The sequence below is a fragment of the Cottoperca gobio genome, chromosome 4 (assembly GCF_900634415.1).
Source record: "Cottoperca gobio chromosome 4, fCotGob3.1, whole genome shotgun sequence".
NCBI classification, from domain to species: domain Eukaryota; kingdom Metazoa; phylum Chordata; class Actinopteri; order Perciformes; family Bovichtidae; genus Cottoperca; species Cottoperca gobio.
In genome coordinates this window covers 20,798,728-20,811,892 of record NC_041358.1, presented here as the reverse complement: position 1 = coordinate 20,811,892, position 13,165 = coordinate 20,798,728, and the positions used below count along the sequence as shown (strand labels likewise).

General features: G+C 42.6%; 2 protein-coding genes across 2 annotated transcripts; one reads left to right on the top strand and one right to left on the bottom strand.

Moving 5' to 3' along the window:
* Positions 1–673: 673 nt before the first annotated feature.
* Positions 674–4,736, bottom strand: LOC115007227 (uncharacterized). Its single transcript, XM_029430001.1, has 9 exons — positions 4,525–4,736; positions 4,322–4,385; positions 3,791–3,846; positions 3,668–3,701; positions 3,544–3,569; positions 3,378–3,459; positions 1,650–3,173; positions 1,467–1,509; positions 674–1,130 (listed from the first exon to the last, which is right to left on the bottom strand). The coding sequence occupies exons 1-9, from the start codon at positions 4,600–4,602 to the stop codon at positions 1,124–1,126; spliced, it is 1,914 nt and encodes a 637-aa protein (XP_029285861.1). The 5' UTR covers positions 4,603–4,736; the 3' UTR covers positions 674–1,123.
* On the top strand, positions 4,667–12,808 carry aasdh (aminoadipate-semialdehyde dehydrogenase). The gene is made up of 15 exons (XM_029430000.1): positions 4,667–4,745; positions 5,283–5,565; positions 5,674–5,794; positions 6,640–6,938; positions 7,015–7,207; positions 7,284–7,525; positions 7,614–7,720; positions 7,809–7,981; positions 8,434–8,758; positions 8,842–8,954; positions 9,673–10,381; positions 10,468–10,631; positions 10,828–10,953; positions 11,048–11,179; positions 11,582–12,808. Exons 2-15 carry the CDS (start codon positions 5,321–5,323, stop codon positions 11,981–11,983), a joined length of 3,351 nt encoding a protein of 1,116 aa, XP_029285860.1. The 5' UTR covers positions 4,667–4,745; positions 5,283–5,320; the 3' UTR covers positions 11,984–12,808.
* The last annotated feature ends 357 nt before the right edge of the window (positions 12,809–13,165 follow it).

The following is a 13,165-nucleotide window of genomic DNA, read 5'->3' as shown; positions in this document are numbered from 1 at the left end:
TGAAATATTGTTAACATAGGGCACACTTGAACTGATACTTATTGTTAGATGGACCTTTTTTAGGTGGCTAAACTACATTTTGCTGCTGCCCCCCCCGTCCACGGCATGATAATGCTTTGCCTCTGTGCTTGTACTCCTGTCTGATTCTTCAAACTGGGGTTGTGCTGACAGTCATTTCCTGTATACACTGACAATAGATCATACAACCCCATTTTAAAACATCTGAACTATCCCTTAAGTTGAATGTTACTTTTGATGAACTCCAGTGGTTAGTCTCGCAGCACTGTAGAAGTCTGATTACTACATCCTGTCACTGAGGTGTGTTGACAGGTACACATGTTTTACCACAACAGATGCTTTTTTTGTTTTTGAAAGTTACCATGTAAATGTGTCCTCAGAAAAATTCTTCACTAGTTTTCACATGCCATACCTTAACAAAACAGAAGCATTAGATATAATTAGCCACGTCAGAAAAGCGCACGCACAAGGCTTGTGACCAAAAGAAGTTAAGTTGTCTTTAGTTATCACGTTTATCAATGTTCTTTTACCTAAACTTAACCATTAAGCTCTTTTTGTTTTGTCTGACTGTTGGATATTTTGTTGTCTAAAATTTAAAACGTGCATGAATATCATGGAAAAGTTAAATAATAAACATAACTGCAATTACAAGAACTTTCTTTTCTTTTGTTCATTTTGACATCGACAATTTATTGTAATAATGAACAGATGTATAACAAGACAAAACATGGCTGCATTACCTCAGCTAATCATAGCACAAAAAAATTAAAAGTTTAACTAGAGAACAATCAAAAATAATCACTCAATAAAATAAATGGTTTCGACAGTACTCATAAAAACATCCAAACGTGAACTTGGATGGAAAGCAAATGAGCCTATGACGGTGACCAGTTAGAGATTTCATATTCAACAGTTGCAGTTTAGTGATACATTTTCCTGAGCTCACACTCGCACATAACTGTTGGTTATCATGTGTCGTCTACTGATTTTCACTATTATATGCATCAGAAACGTCACACTGCCACACAATACTTTCACACTGACGTTTGTTACATGACAATAGTTTTCCTTCTTGTTGGCAGGCCGCTGCAATTCCTGTTCACCATCATTTTCTGCACATGTTGGAAGAAAAGAGGTTAATTATGAGAACAAATTAATGCTCGGAACCCAGAAAACTTAGGAAGACCATTTCTTTAAAAGAAACATAAGATATTGTAATGACAAAATAAAAAAAGATCCTGTAGGTCAACTTTCTGGAAGTAATGGCTTAGTATCTGATATGAGAAACTTTCTCTGAATAATTCCATTGTGTATTTTTAAATAATGATTTATGGTACTTCTCTCAAACCTTTGACAACGTTTCTCATTTTGACATCAAGTAATTTCATCACATTGGCGGAAAGAAGTTGCATAGAAACAAAACCCTCTACAGAGTTCATTATAATCACCTGGTGGAGGAGCCATTGGCCATTCTGCTTTCAAAGGCACTTCCTGTTGAATGAAGCATAATGAGTAAAGGAATCGATGTAATAAAAAGGATTAAAAAACAAACTGCTCAATTTAAAAATAGCAGACGGAACATATATAAAAACTAGCACATTATATCACAGTGTTTTATAGAGGAAGCTCACCCATGCCAGAAAAATCGGCTGCAGACACATGGTGGCGCCGACTCATCCAGGTCTCCTGATTTGCATCTGCTGAGCGATGCTGGGTGTTGAATCTTTGAAACACGCTGGGCCCAGAGGAGCTATAGGAAAGGCCATCGTGAGACTGCCCATATTCATACGGAATGAGACAGTGCCTCAGCAGCTCCTTCCCGTGGCGCTTGGACCCAGGGGAGGATGGGCAATACTCGTCCCTGGAGCGTTTGGACTGGGGGTGGCTGTCCCAGTTTAACTCCCTGTGGCGTTTCCTCAGGACGGAGCGGTGGGGCGACAAGGCGAGTGCTGCCAGAGCTGAGGAAGAGGGGCCTCTGCTGGCCTCGGAGCTTCTCGCACAGAGGCGGCAGGAAAGCCCTTTAAAGAAAGATGATTTGTTCTGGCAGACAAACTTGTGGTAGAGCTTCAGAAAGTCCTCGTCAAGCTTCTTTGGGGAGTAAGGGACATGGAATGATGGCAGGGAGGAGTCAAAGGAAAGGTGCCGGCGGAGCCTGTGACGACTTTCTGCTGCCGTCGCTGACTGAGGTGAACGCAGCGGTGGGTGGAGGGAGTGATGGGAGTCTTGAGGGTTAAGCATCCTTAGTGGCACAGTTGGCTTTTGTGGAGGGGTGGACATTAATCTGAGCCTTTCCACAGAATGTGCTTTGGGGCTTCTGGAAAAGGCATGAGGTGATCTACTGAGACTGGTCATCACCCTCGCTTGTAAGGGACTCTTCCTGACTGGAGAGCCGTAGATGACCGTTCTCTCTTTAACAGAGGGGCTTTCCGATGCATACATGGAGCAGCCATCAGTCTGCAGCGAGTGTGCAGTGAGAGAAAGCCTTTTAGACTTGAGAGACGGGTCCAAGGACACTTTTGCAGCTGGATAGCAAGGTCGAGAAGGACTGAACGTGTAAGTGGAGGGCTGTTCTACCAGCCGGGATGCTTCAGACACAGTGAAGGTCTCGTTCAGCAAGTTCTCTTTTGGCATAGAGGTCTCAGAAAGAGCAGAGAAGTCCATCACGAGGACAGGCTGGTGCTGCTCTCTTCTCACCCTCCCAGGAGACTGCTGCTGTGCTTGCCAATCCTGCATATTGTTTACCATCTGCAAGGGAGACCGAGTAGTTTCAATCCCCATGAACTGCCTTTTCACAGGGCTGTTGGTGTTCTCCTTGAGCAGCGTCTGGCTGGGGATGTTTTTTGGGTTTCTGTTGGTGTGTCTCAGCGTGTCATTGAAGGTGCTGCTGATATTGCTTCTGTTTGAGAGCTTTCGCCATCTGCGGTACCTCCTCAGCACAGAGTCAGCGGCCTCAGAGACGTGCTGCCGACGCCAGGCCATCCCTATTCGACTGATCATGCTGGGGTAGAGCTCCACCAAAGAACCGCCATGACTTCTCAGACTAATTTCCAGCTCCTCATCCTGGTCCTCAGGCTGGACCTCCGTCTCAGAAATGTTTCTCTGACTCTCATCCAGTGAGCTCACAGTCAGGTGAGTCGTGTCATTGCTAGCCATCACTGTAGGACGCAAAAGGGGAGAAGAAACGTCTTCTGGAATTAGACACATTGTTACTATAAATGCAATTGCGAAAAATAAAGTTTACAGAATTGATTTACCTCCACAGCAATCAATTGTCACTTTGTTTATTTATTTTATTTTCGGCAATAGCTTGTCCTGCCATGTTGTTTTAAAAAGTTTGCATATTGCTTTCTTGATCTTACCGTCATCGTCCACAGACATTTGGGTAGTGGAATTGGAAGAACAAGTCTCATCAGCTCCGCTGTCTTGATACGTGAAGTCCAACTGATGAAAATAAAACATAATGAATTTAAGATATACTCGATATTCAAGACTGAAACGTTGCAATAAACCCAGTGGTGCATTTACCTGAGTGTCCCTTGTAACGTCCTGGGCTGTGGCGGAAAAGATTTCAAAGTAATCAGATGATTAAATATACAATTTAATAAACATGTCTAAATTGCTATTCTCGTTTTAGGATATCGATACTTACATCGTATTGACTCCTCTCTCAAATATGCCAGGCTCTGAGGAGAGGATAATGTTTGTTTATAATACCTGTACATATATTTAATATCTTACTGTGGCTGCAGAATGTGCTCATAGAGACCCAAACCTTTGATTCCATCTTGTTCAGCTCTACTTTTGACAGCGCCATGTATTGTTCAAGTGCTTCATCATGCAAGGAGTCAAAACAGAAAAGATACACAATGAGACCAGGCAACATGAGAACTACTGAACTGCAGAGATGGAAACAAATCACTGACATGTCATTATTGATTCATCTGTCACATTTTTTGATTGATAATTTAGTCTAAAAAATGTCAACAAGTGTTGAAAATGCCCACAAATTCTCAGAGATTAGGGTGACATGCAACCAAAACCAATATCAGTGCAGAAAACAGTAAACTTTCACATATGATTTAAACAATAATAGCTCATTATTATTATTATTATCAATTATGAAATGTGGGGATTAATATATAGTTGAATGGATAGATGGAATAATTATTTCAGCGCTAAAGAATAAATACATTTTACACCAAATAGTGCCTACAGCTCATTTCCACTAGGTGTTACAGCCAAAACAGATTCGTGGAGCAGAACCAATGTTAAACCTAATAAGTTAGCTTTGTAGTTAACTTACTTTGGGTTGTTGTACTGTTGAGGTCCACCTCCATCCCCCCATCTTGGTATTGAAGCTTAGAATACTGTTGAAAGCATTTACAGGTCACGTTAAGCAAACTCGGTTTTCAGCAACTTAATAATTTGTATTTAAAGTTTAAAATTACAGTTAATTTAAACTAACGTTAGAAATGCTAACGGTGGCAAATAGCCTCATTTACCCACCTTGTCTATGATTCGTCCCAGTGACATTTTATAGCTAGCGCTATTTTCAGACAGTCGGTTTTTTAAAAGCTCGTCCATATTGCATATAAAAGTACGTTTTCTTGATGTTGATAGATGGTGAAAGTAGCTACTTGATCGAAAACAGGCGCTTTTCGGTTCAAAATACTTTCTTCACAAAATAGAGACCGATGATTGGACAGGGTGGCCTTCACTGTTGCTAGGTAATTATGGTTTCCGAAATAGTGCTCTTGAACAAAGATGCTGTGAATATTTAAATTGAACGTCAACACATATTTAAAAAAAAAATACCAACGATAGAGTTACACATATCAATAATAGCTCGAGAGAGTGTGTTAATATGTCAACATGATGATGTACAACAACATTTAATGGACTTAATTTAGTTGTGTGTTTTTAACACACAACGTCTTCCTGCCAAACGGTTTAGACATATTAGTAAACAAAACAGCCCCTACATGTTTATGGTTTTGCTTTGTATATTGTTATTATGACCATACAATCTACGGTTATGACTGATCATTATAGGTCAGATTTCTTGAAATCGGGATGAACGACTATATCAGAAGCATTGAAGTAGCTATTACTGTGACGTCATCTTCACGCGACAAACAGTAACACGTTCACAACGTTAGTCTGCCCCTTCCATCCAAAACAACACTTCATTCATCTGAATTGAACAATATATGAATTAGAATATAATTTGCAATTTATTTTGTGTCCGGAATCGGCAATAACAGAGAATGAGCGGGTGTTCCCTGAACGTCTCATCATCAGTATGGCTGCTCGGACGCTGCAGGAGCTTGTCGCCGCCGCCGCCTCTCTGCACGCCGACAGAGCAGCTGTGAAATATGACAGCGGCTCGGTGTCTGGGAGCCCCCCAGTGTCCCTGCTACTGTACAGAGATCTGGTTAAACTGGCAGCTGAACTGTCTCATATTCTACGAAAGATCTGCTCTCCTAATAACGGAGTGATTGGGATGTATTGTTGTGATGATTTGTTTACACCTGTCTGGATTCTGGGGTGAGTTCACTGATGTCAAAACACAGCAGAATGAGTGTGTGGACTAAACAGTTTTGAATCTTCGATCCAGATATGAAGGATGATAAACTGCTCTGTGTTGTTTGCCAGGATCCTGCAGTCTCCTGCTGCCTATGTCCCACTGGACCCGGAAGCTCCAGGACTTCTCTCTGCCAGAGTCATGACCCAGTGCTGCCTCAAGTACTGTGCTGTGAAGACCGACATGCTGCAGGTTGAATATGTCATGAATATAAATGCAACAATAATGATAATAACAGGTTGTGCAAACACAACATTTGATAATAATCTTAATCTAATATGCAGCTAAAATAAATTCTGTCCCTCTCAGGATCAGGGTTTGAAAACATGTCCAGATTAACCTGTTGGGGCCAGATTGACACCCAAATCCACCACCTCCTGTTCTCTGTGCATTTTGTGTCCTTCAAATTCCCATTTTGTCCAGAGCACACCGAAGACTAAACAACTTTATTACAGACCAGAGAGCCAGAAACCAGCCTTATGGAATCTGCACAATTCAAAACTAAAATAATAAACATCTTAACAATACATTTTGACACAATAAGAAAGGGCCAATAATAATGTGCTAATAATCCAGGACCCCACTATATTATATATATATACTAGCTGTTATTGTACTTTAGTGGTAAATTAAGCAAATTATTGAAACCAATTGATATGCAGAGAATACAACATAAACACTTGTGTGAGTGCAATCAAAGATCTGAGTTTGTTTAAAATGCATACAGCAGAGTAAGAAAGTTAAAATATTTCATTTTTAAAATTCTTTATTTATCATTTTATTTATACTTATATATCCACTAAAGCAGATTCATGGGCACCCTGATAGAAATAACCAAAAAGAGTTTCTTCAAGCCTGAACACATCCTTTTATAACATCTCATGTAAATCCCATTCAAAGCATACTCACTGCAGTTGACTTTGTTGTGTATATTATCATTTATTTTACACTGAATTTATGACCTGTTGAAGTCTTCCCGCTTTGTCTATGTTTTTATATGAATACTTACTCAGATTTCCTTTCCTCCTCCTATCAAGAGATTCCAGTCCGCTCTCGACATGCACATATCTGTGGAGGTTTGTGTGGTGCTGCCCAAGTTCAAACTAACCCTGATACAAATCAATCTACTGCCAGTCGCTGAGCACCAACGAGGACCAGAACAAACCGGAGCTCAGATAGCGGACGGCGCTGGTCTCTGTTGTGATCCAGCTGCAGGGTTAAAGGAGGCTGGCCACAGAGACTTGGCGTATGTGCTTCACACATCTGGAACGACTGGCCTGCCGAAGATCGTGAGGGTGCCGCACAAGTGTATACTCCCCAATATACTACATCTGAGGTGAGTTTTTATCTCTTTATTGGTCTCCAAAACATTGTTAATTTGATTCATACTCAAAAGTGATCTCTTGTCTCAGATCTTTGTTTCAGATGAGTGCAGATGATGTGGTTTTCCTCGCCTCGCCCTTAACCTTCGACCCTTCTGTGGTAGATATTTTCCTCGCCTTATCGTCCGGGGCCCAGCTCCTCATTAGCCCGACTTTGATTAAGAAAATGCCCGGTCGACTGGCTCGGCTGCTGTTCGAGGATCACAAGACGACTGTCCTACAGGAAAGTGTGAAGAAACTGTATTTTGCTTGGAATTACTTTCTGGTTACTATAATGTGATGTTTTCTTTGTTCCACAGGTCACACCGACGCTGCTCGGCCGCTTCGGGCGCCGTATCCTAAAACAGGAAGTGTTGTCGTCTGGCTCCTCATTGCGGCTGTTGGCTCTGGGCGGAGAGGCCTGCCCCTCGCCTGCTCTGCTGAGGAGCTGGAGGCACGAGGACAACAAAACCCACATCTACAATATCTACGGCATCACTGAGGTGTCCTGCTGGGCCTGCTCTTACAAAATACCAGAGTCTCACCTGCAGTCTAGCAACCTGTGAGTGTACCTTGTTTCAGATGATTTACTGACTCTACGTGTTGAACAAGCTGCAGTCAATTCAATTTAACATTGACATGCTTTTCAGCGGGCCACCCTTTGTGCCTCTTGGGACTCCTCTGATGGACACAATGATGGAAGTAAGAGATGAACATGGGCACATTGTCACCGAGGGGGAAGGACAAGTGTTCATAGGTGAGAAAGATCTCATTGATGCATACATACATGCAAATCTTTTTCCTGTGAATAATATCCACATAAATCCATATGGTCCCTGGTGCAGGTGGAGACGACAGAGTGTGTCTCCTGGATGATGAGGAGACTGTCGTCGCCGGGACGATGAGAGCCACTGGAGACTGGGTGAATGTTAAAGACACACAGATGTACTACCTAGGACGGAGAGACCGGCTGATTAAACGCCACGGAAAACGGGTGAACTTGGACAGCTTGCAGCAAGTAAGATAATTTCATGTATATACTGTATTATGCCAAATATCAATGTTTTAGAAATGTATAATTCATGTTCAGTATCATATACGTTTGTACTTGTGGTTGTAAATCCAACACTTTAAAACACACGTATGAAAGGCAATAAAAAGGGTTAGATGATACATGATGACATACGCAGTGCTAATGTAGCATACTGTAGGTATTTCTGTTGTTAGGTGCAAACCTCATCTCTAACGTTTCAAGGAGAGTTAATTCTCTCGACCACTTGGGGTCAGCACAACCAACTGTAAACTCAACATTGAGATATTATCACCTTACAAAGGTCTTGTTGCTAACTTGTTAGCTAAGACTTGTCTATTTACACATCCAGCAGACACAAAATAACATTAGCATTCATTTGGAGTTGCTCTCCTTTTAGCTTTATTTATTTATTTATTGTTTTATCTCTGCTCCTCCAGCTCACATCGAGTCTGCCTCAGGTGGAGGCCTGTGCCGTGTGTCTGTACGAAGCCTCTCGACTACTCGCATTTGTCGTGGCGTCGACATCTGGAGACCAAAAAGCAGCTTCTCCTCTCACATCTGCGCAGAAGCATGCAGAACAAACACCCTCGTCCGAGCAGCGGGAAGACCTCCCCCCTCCTGTAAAACACCGTCAGGGGGAGACGGGCGGCACAGATGGAGATCTGAGCAGACTCATCCTGAACCAGCTGTCTCTGCTGCTGCCGTCTCACAGCGTTCCCGACACGCTGCTGCTGGTGCCAGCCTTGTGCCTGACTCCTCATGGTGAGCATAAGACACACAGGCACCGCGAGGAGAGGTGATAACACTTCACCGGTTCAGTTATCCTTCTGTTGGTTCTGTGGCAGGCAAAGTAGACATGGAGGCACTTGTGAAAATATACCAAAGACAGAGACGGTGTTTGGATTCTTCATGGGGAGACGTCACCAAGCTAAAGCAAACTCTGCAGTCCTTGTGGCAGGTATGGCCAGTTTTCCAATGCTTTGACAACATAGCTCCAAATGAAACCCTTATGCATCACTAGGGACATTTTGGGCTTTTTAGTTAATGCACATTTTGACACAGGTCAGTGTTTTTCCCCTCAAATTTGAGATTGAATCCTATCCTCCTATAATGAGACTTTGATGAACTGTTTAGTCAAAACACACTCAGACCTTTTAGGGACAAAAATGTCCCCATTAAAACAATTTTTGATCCCACGGCCATTACAGCATAAAATAATGCATTCTTTTATTTCAGGCTTTCGATCTTCCTGATCAGCATTCAAAATTGCAGTTTTCACTATTTTACGCGATTGAGCAAATGTTCTCATGTTTATCCTTTCAGGAAAGAAACATGCTATTTTCCTGTTTCCACTAGGGTTGTATTTTATGTTTGTGTTATGTGTGTGTTGTTTTTGCTAATCATTGACAAGTTTTGTGTTTTTTTTCTTTCATAAAAAAACATTACATTATGGTATTATGTAAACAAACGGGCATTTAGGTTTACATTTCTAATAATTAATGGATATTTGGTAGTTATGATCAGGACTGAAGTTGGTTAAAAGATTTTAAATAATAATATATCATTTAATGGCAGTTTTTTGAGGCACATTTCTTTCCTGTAAAGACAACAGAGCAACTTTTTAAATACTTCCTGGTTTCATTTGTTGCCTGAATACTACTACTACCAATCAACAGGAAACTCTCGGTCTTCCTGAAGATGCGACTATCGACGAGAAATCTAGCTTCCTGATGAGTGGAGGAGACTCTCTGAAGGCGCTTCGTCTCTGTGAAGACATCCTCACTGCTGTCGGCGCGACCTCACCGGAGCTTTTGGAGGTTGTTCTTGACGGGACCTTCTCTGACGTACTGCGCCATGTTGGGAGAGTAACACTGATGCCGCCACTTGAGAACAGTCAGTCATCTTCATCTGAGGCCAAGAAGCGACACGCTGACGCTCCCTCTGTGGTTGTAGCGAAGAGAGAACGCACAGAGTCTGCAGCATCAGAGAGGCTACAGGGGGAGACATGGGCTGTTAAAGTTATAAGACGAGCAGGTGAGGTGATAGAAATGCAAATCAGAACTCCAGAGTTAAATGAAAAGTCTCAGGCGGAGGCTCCCGGAGAAAAGGATTCAAGTAGGAAAGGCAGAGGTGATGTTCTGGGCCTCAGTCTGAGCTGGTCCTCAGACACAGGCAGATGTGTGGACGCCTCCCCGGTGCTTCTAGTACAACCCACAACAGACCCAAGGTCAGACGAGGGTAAAACGACAGTGTTCATAGGCTCCCACTCTCACAGGATCCAGGCTTTAGACCTGACCGCCGGGAGCCTTCTGTGGGAGCGGGTTCTCGGGGACAGAATCGAATCCTCGGCTGCAGTGTCTCACTGCGGGAGCCTCGTGGTTATAGGTCAGTCTCAGCCCTCTGAATATTCTATGGAAATATTTGACTGTATGTTATTGACCTTTTTTAGGATATTTTTTGGATTTTCTCAGGTTGCTACGATGGCGGTGTGTATTTCCTGTGCGCTGTGTCTGGAAAGACACGGTGGATGTTTAAGACAGGAGATGCAGTGAAGAGCTGTCCTGCTGTGGATCCCCTCACAGGTCTGGTGATGGTGGGCTCACATGATGGCCATGTTTACGCCCTGGACCCAAAGGTAGGAATCTTTTTGATTGTTTTATGCTGTTTCATGTTGGAAAAATGGCTTTACAGCTAATGGAAGGAACAGAAAGGATTAACAAGTTTATTTAAATTGTTTTAGTTTTCCCCCTGGAAATAAATCAAAAGTGAAAGTTATCTTAACTAGTAAATGAAGTGAAGATACATCAAGTGAAATCTCTGCGTTGTTTTAGGTCCAGCAGTGTGTTTGGAGGCGTCACTGTAGGGGTGGAGCTGTGTTTTCCTCCCCGTACCTCCACACCTCAGTCAGACAGCTGTACGTGGCTTCACTGGGCGGGAACCTCCTCTGTCTTAACCCTGTGAGTAAAGAAAATGACAAACTTGAGCTTTGACATTTCGTTCACTGAGGGACATTTTTGACACATGGTGCACGTGTTGTTTTTGCTGTCCCAGGACAGTGGAGAGGTCCTGTGGTCGTACTGTAGAGACGTCCCGTTCTTCTCATCTCCAAACGCCTCCTCTGGTCACGTGGTTATCGGCTCGGTGGATGGAAACATCTGCTGCTTCAGCAACACGGGGACACTGGTGAGAAGCAGAACTTCGGTTGCCAGTTGTTTTGTTAAAGGGATATTTCGGATATTGTTTAATGGGGTTGTATGAGGTACTTATCCGTAGTCGGTGTGTCGGCATGCCTCCAATTTAAAGAAACAGTCAGGAGCATCAGCACAAAAGTAAATCAATGTACTGCTGTGCTATTTAAAAACGTATTTAAGCCACCTTAAAGAAAGGGCCATCTAAAAAGATCAATATCGCTTTAAGTGTACGCTATATTTAGAATCTTCAAAGACCACCATCTACTGTAGGTAACACTCTGACAATGGATAGTTACCTCATACAACCCCACTTCAAACAATCCTAACTATCCCTTTAAGGATTGCAATTTTTGCAAATTCAGCAAAAGGTATTTTAAAATCTGTTTCTCTGCAGGTTTGGCAGTTTTTAACAAAAGCACCCATCTTCTCCTCTCCGTGTGTCACACCAGACCAGCAGAGGGTTCTGTGTGGCTCACATGACGGTTGCCTTTACTGTTTGAACTGTGGCGACGGCTCTTTAGTTTGGACTTTCCAGACCACAGGGAAAGTGTACTCCAGTCCATGCGTGTTCGATGGCTCCGTCATGGGCAGGAGGGGTATTCTGGTGGCTCTGGCCTCGACAGACGGCACAGTGTGGATCCTGGATGGACAAGATGGACAAATGCTGGCCTCGTTCACTCTGCCCGGGGAGCTGTTTTCATCCCCAGTGGTGTATAAACGCTCCCTTGTAGTCGGGTGCCGCAATGACTATGTGTATTGTTTAAAGCTGACTGTCAAAGAAGAAGCACAGCACTGATTTTATAATAAACACTGATGGCTTTTTATATCTGTCAGAGCGGCGGAGAGGGTGTTTTGGGAAATAGACTTTAATTAAAAGTTCAGGGGAAATAATGAGTCTTTCAGTTCAGACATCAGTATTTAATTTACATTATTCATAACATTTTGTGTCTCTTTAAGAATTTTCTCATGAATATCTCTAAGTGGGACAAAAAAGTGCAAATAATACCAAACATTTTTCTTGTTACACATAACACTGCGTACACTACACTGTTGTGCACGACCAACGTTAGAAACAAAATGACAAAGTGGCTCTTTCTGACCGAAGCTCTGGTGACGCCTTTGACTTCCATACAGCACATACAGATCAATAAGTGAGTGGCAGGAAATGAGAATGCTGGAGGTTTTTTCTTCTTCTTTCTTTCATATGAGGAAATGCTTACATTATCATGTAAGATCGTATCACATTTACAAACACAAGAGTGTTACGGGAGGACAGCTACAAGAATTGTATGTTACAGCAAGCAGGTGTTGTGTCTGTTTCCATTAGCAAAGCAAATAAATCCAAATCACGTCATCACACAGCTGTGAGGAGGAGAATGTGCAGTTCACTGTAAATGCCCAGTAACACTTGTGGTCTTCAGTGCTGTGTTTAGGTGCACCCACCGTGTGATAATGACAGATTTTAGGTTACTTTATAATGGCAAAATTGTACAATAGCCTCTTTGACAGCTATCACAGTCATCACGGACACAGTGAGAATTGTTATGCTAAGGTTGTATGAGTTTAAAAAAAAAAAAGACATAAAGGCTTCTTTTGTACATGACAAGGCTCAGAGAGGAGATACAGTATCGTTTCAACATACATAAATAATACCGACACCTGTAACACTTCCATCAGCCGTCCAAAAGCAGATCCAACAGGGTCGTGTCGGTTTATTGTTACTGGTAGCCCTTAAAAAACACAATTCAGACAGTTACCCTCTGTTGATTAAACACTGTCATATGTCAGAGCTTCACCTCCACTAAAGAAGTTTCACCTTCTAATGTGTTGAGCCAATGATTTATTTACAACCATTGTGACACAGTTGGCTACAAAATAAAAAAAAAGAAAGTTGGGGTTGGCTATTGCAATAACCAGCCATGGTTGTGATTGGCTGCTGCCCTCCCCCCCCCCCCCCCCCCCCCCGGACTGCGACATA

Excerpts from the sequence above, each read along its gene's own strand:
- aasdh (XM_029430000.1), top strand. The coding sequence starts at position 5,321 with ATGGCTGCTCGGACGCTGCAGGAGCTTGTCGCCGCCGCCGCCTCTCTG. Across the intron at positions 5,795-6,639 it reads TGAAGACCGACATGCTGCAG|AGATTCCAGTCCGCTCTCGA; the intron begins GTTGAATATGTC and ends CCTCCTATCAAG. Across the intron at positions 7,721-7,808 it reads GGAAGGACAAGTGTTCATAG|GTGGAGACGACAGAGTGTGT; the intron begins GTGAGAAAGATC and ends TCCCTGGTGCAG.
- LOC115007227 (XM_029430001.1), bottom strand. The coding sequence starts at position 4,602 with ATGGACGAGCTTTTAAAAAACCGACTGTCTGAAAATAGCGCTAGCTAT. Across the intron at positions 4,386-4,524 it reads TGGGACGAATCATAGACAAG|TATTCTAAGCTTCAATACCA; the intron begins GTGGGTAAATGA and ends TGCTTTCAACAG. Across the intron at positions 3,570-3,667 it reads GAGAGAGGAGTCAATACGAT|CCCAGGACGTTACAAGGGAC; the intron begins GTAAGTATCGAT and ends TTTCCGCCACAG.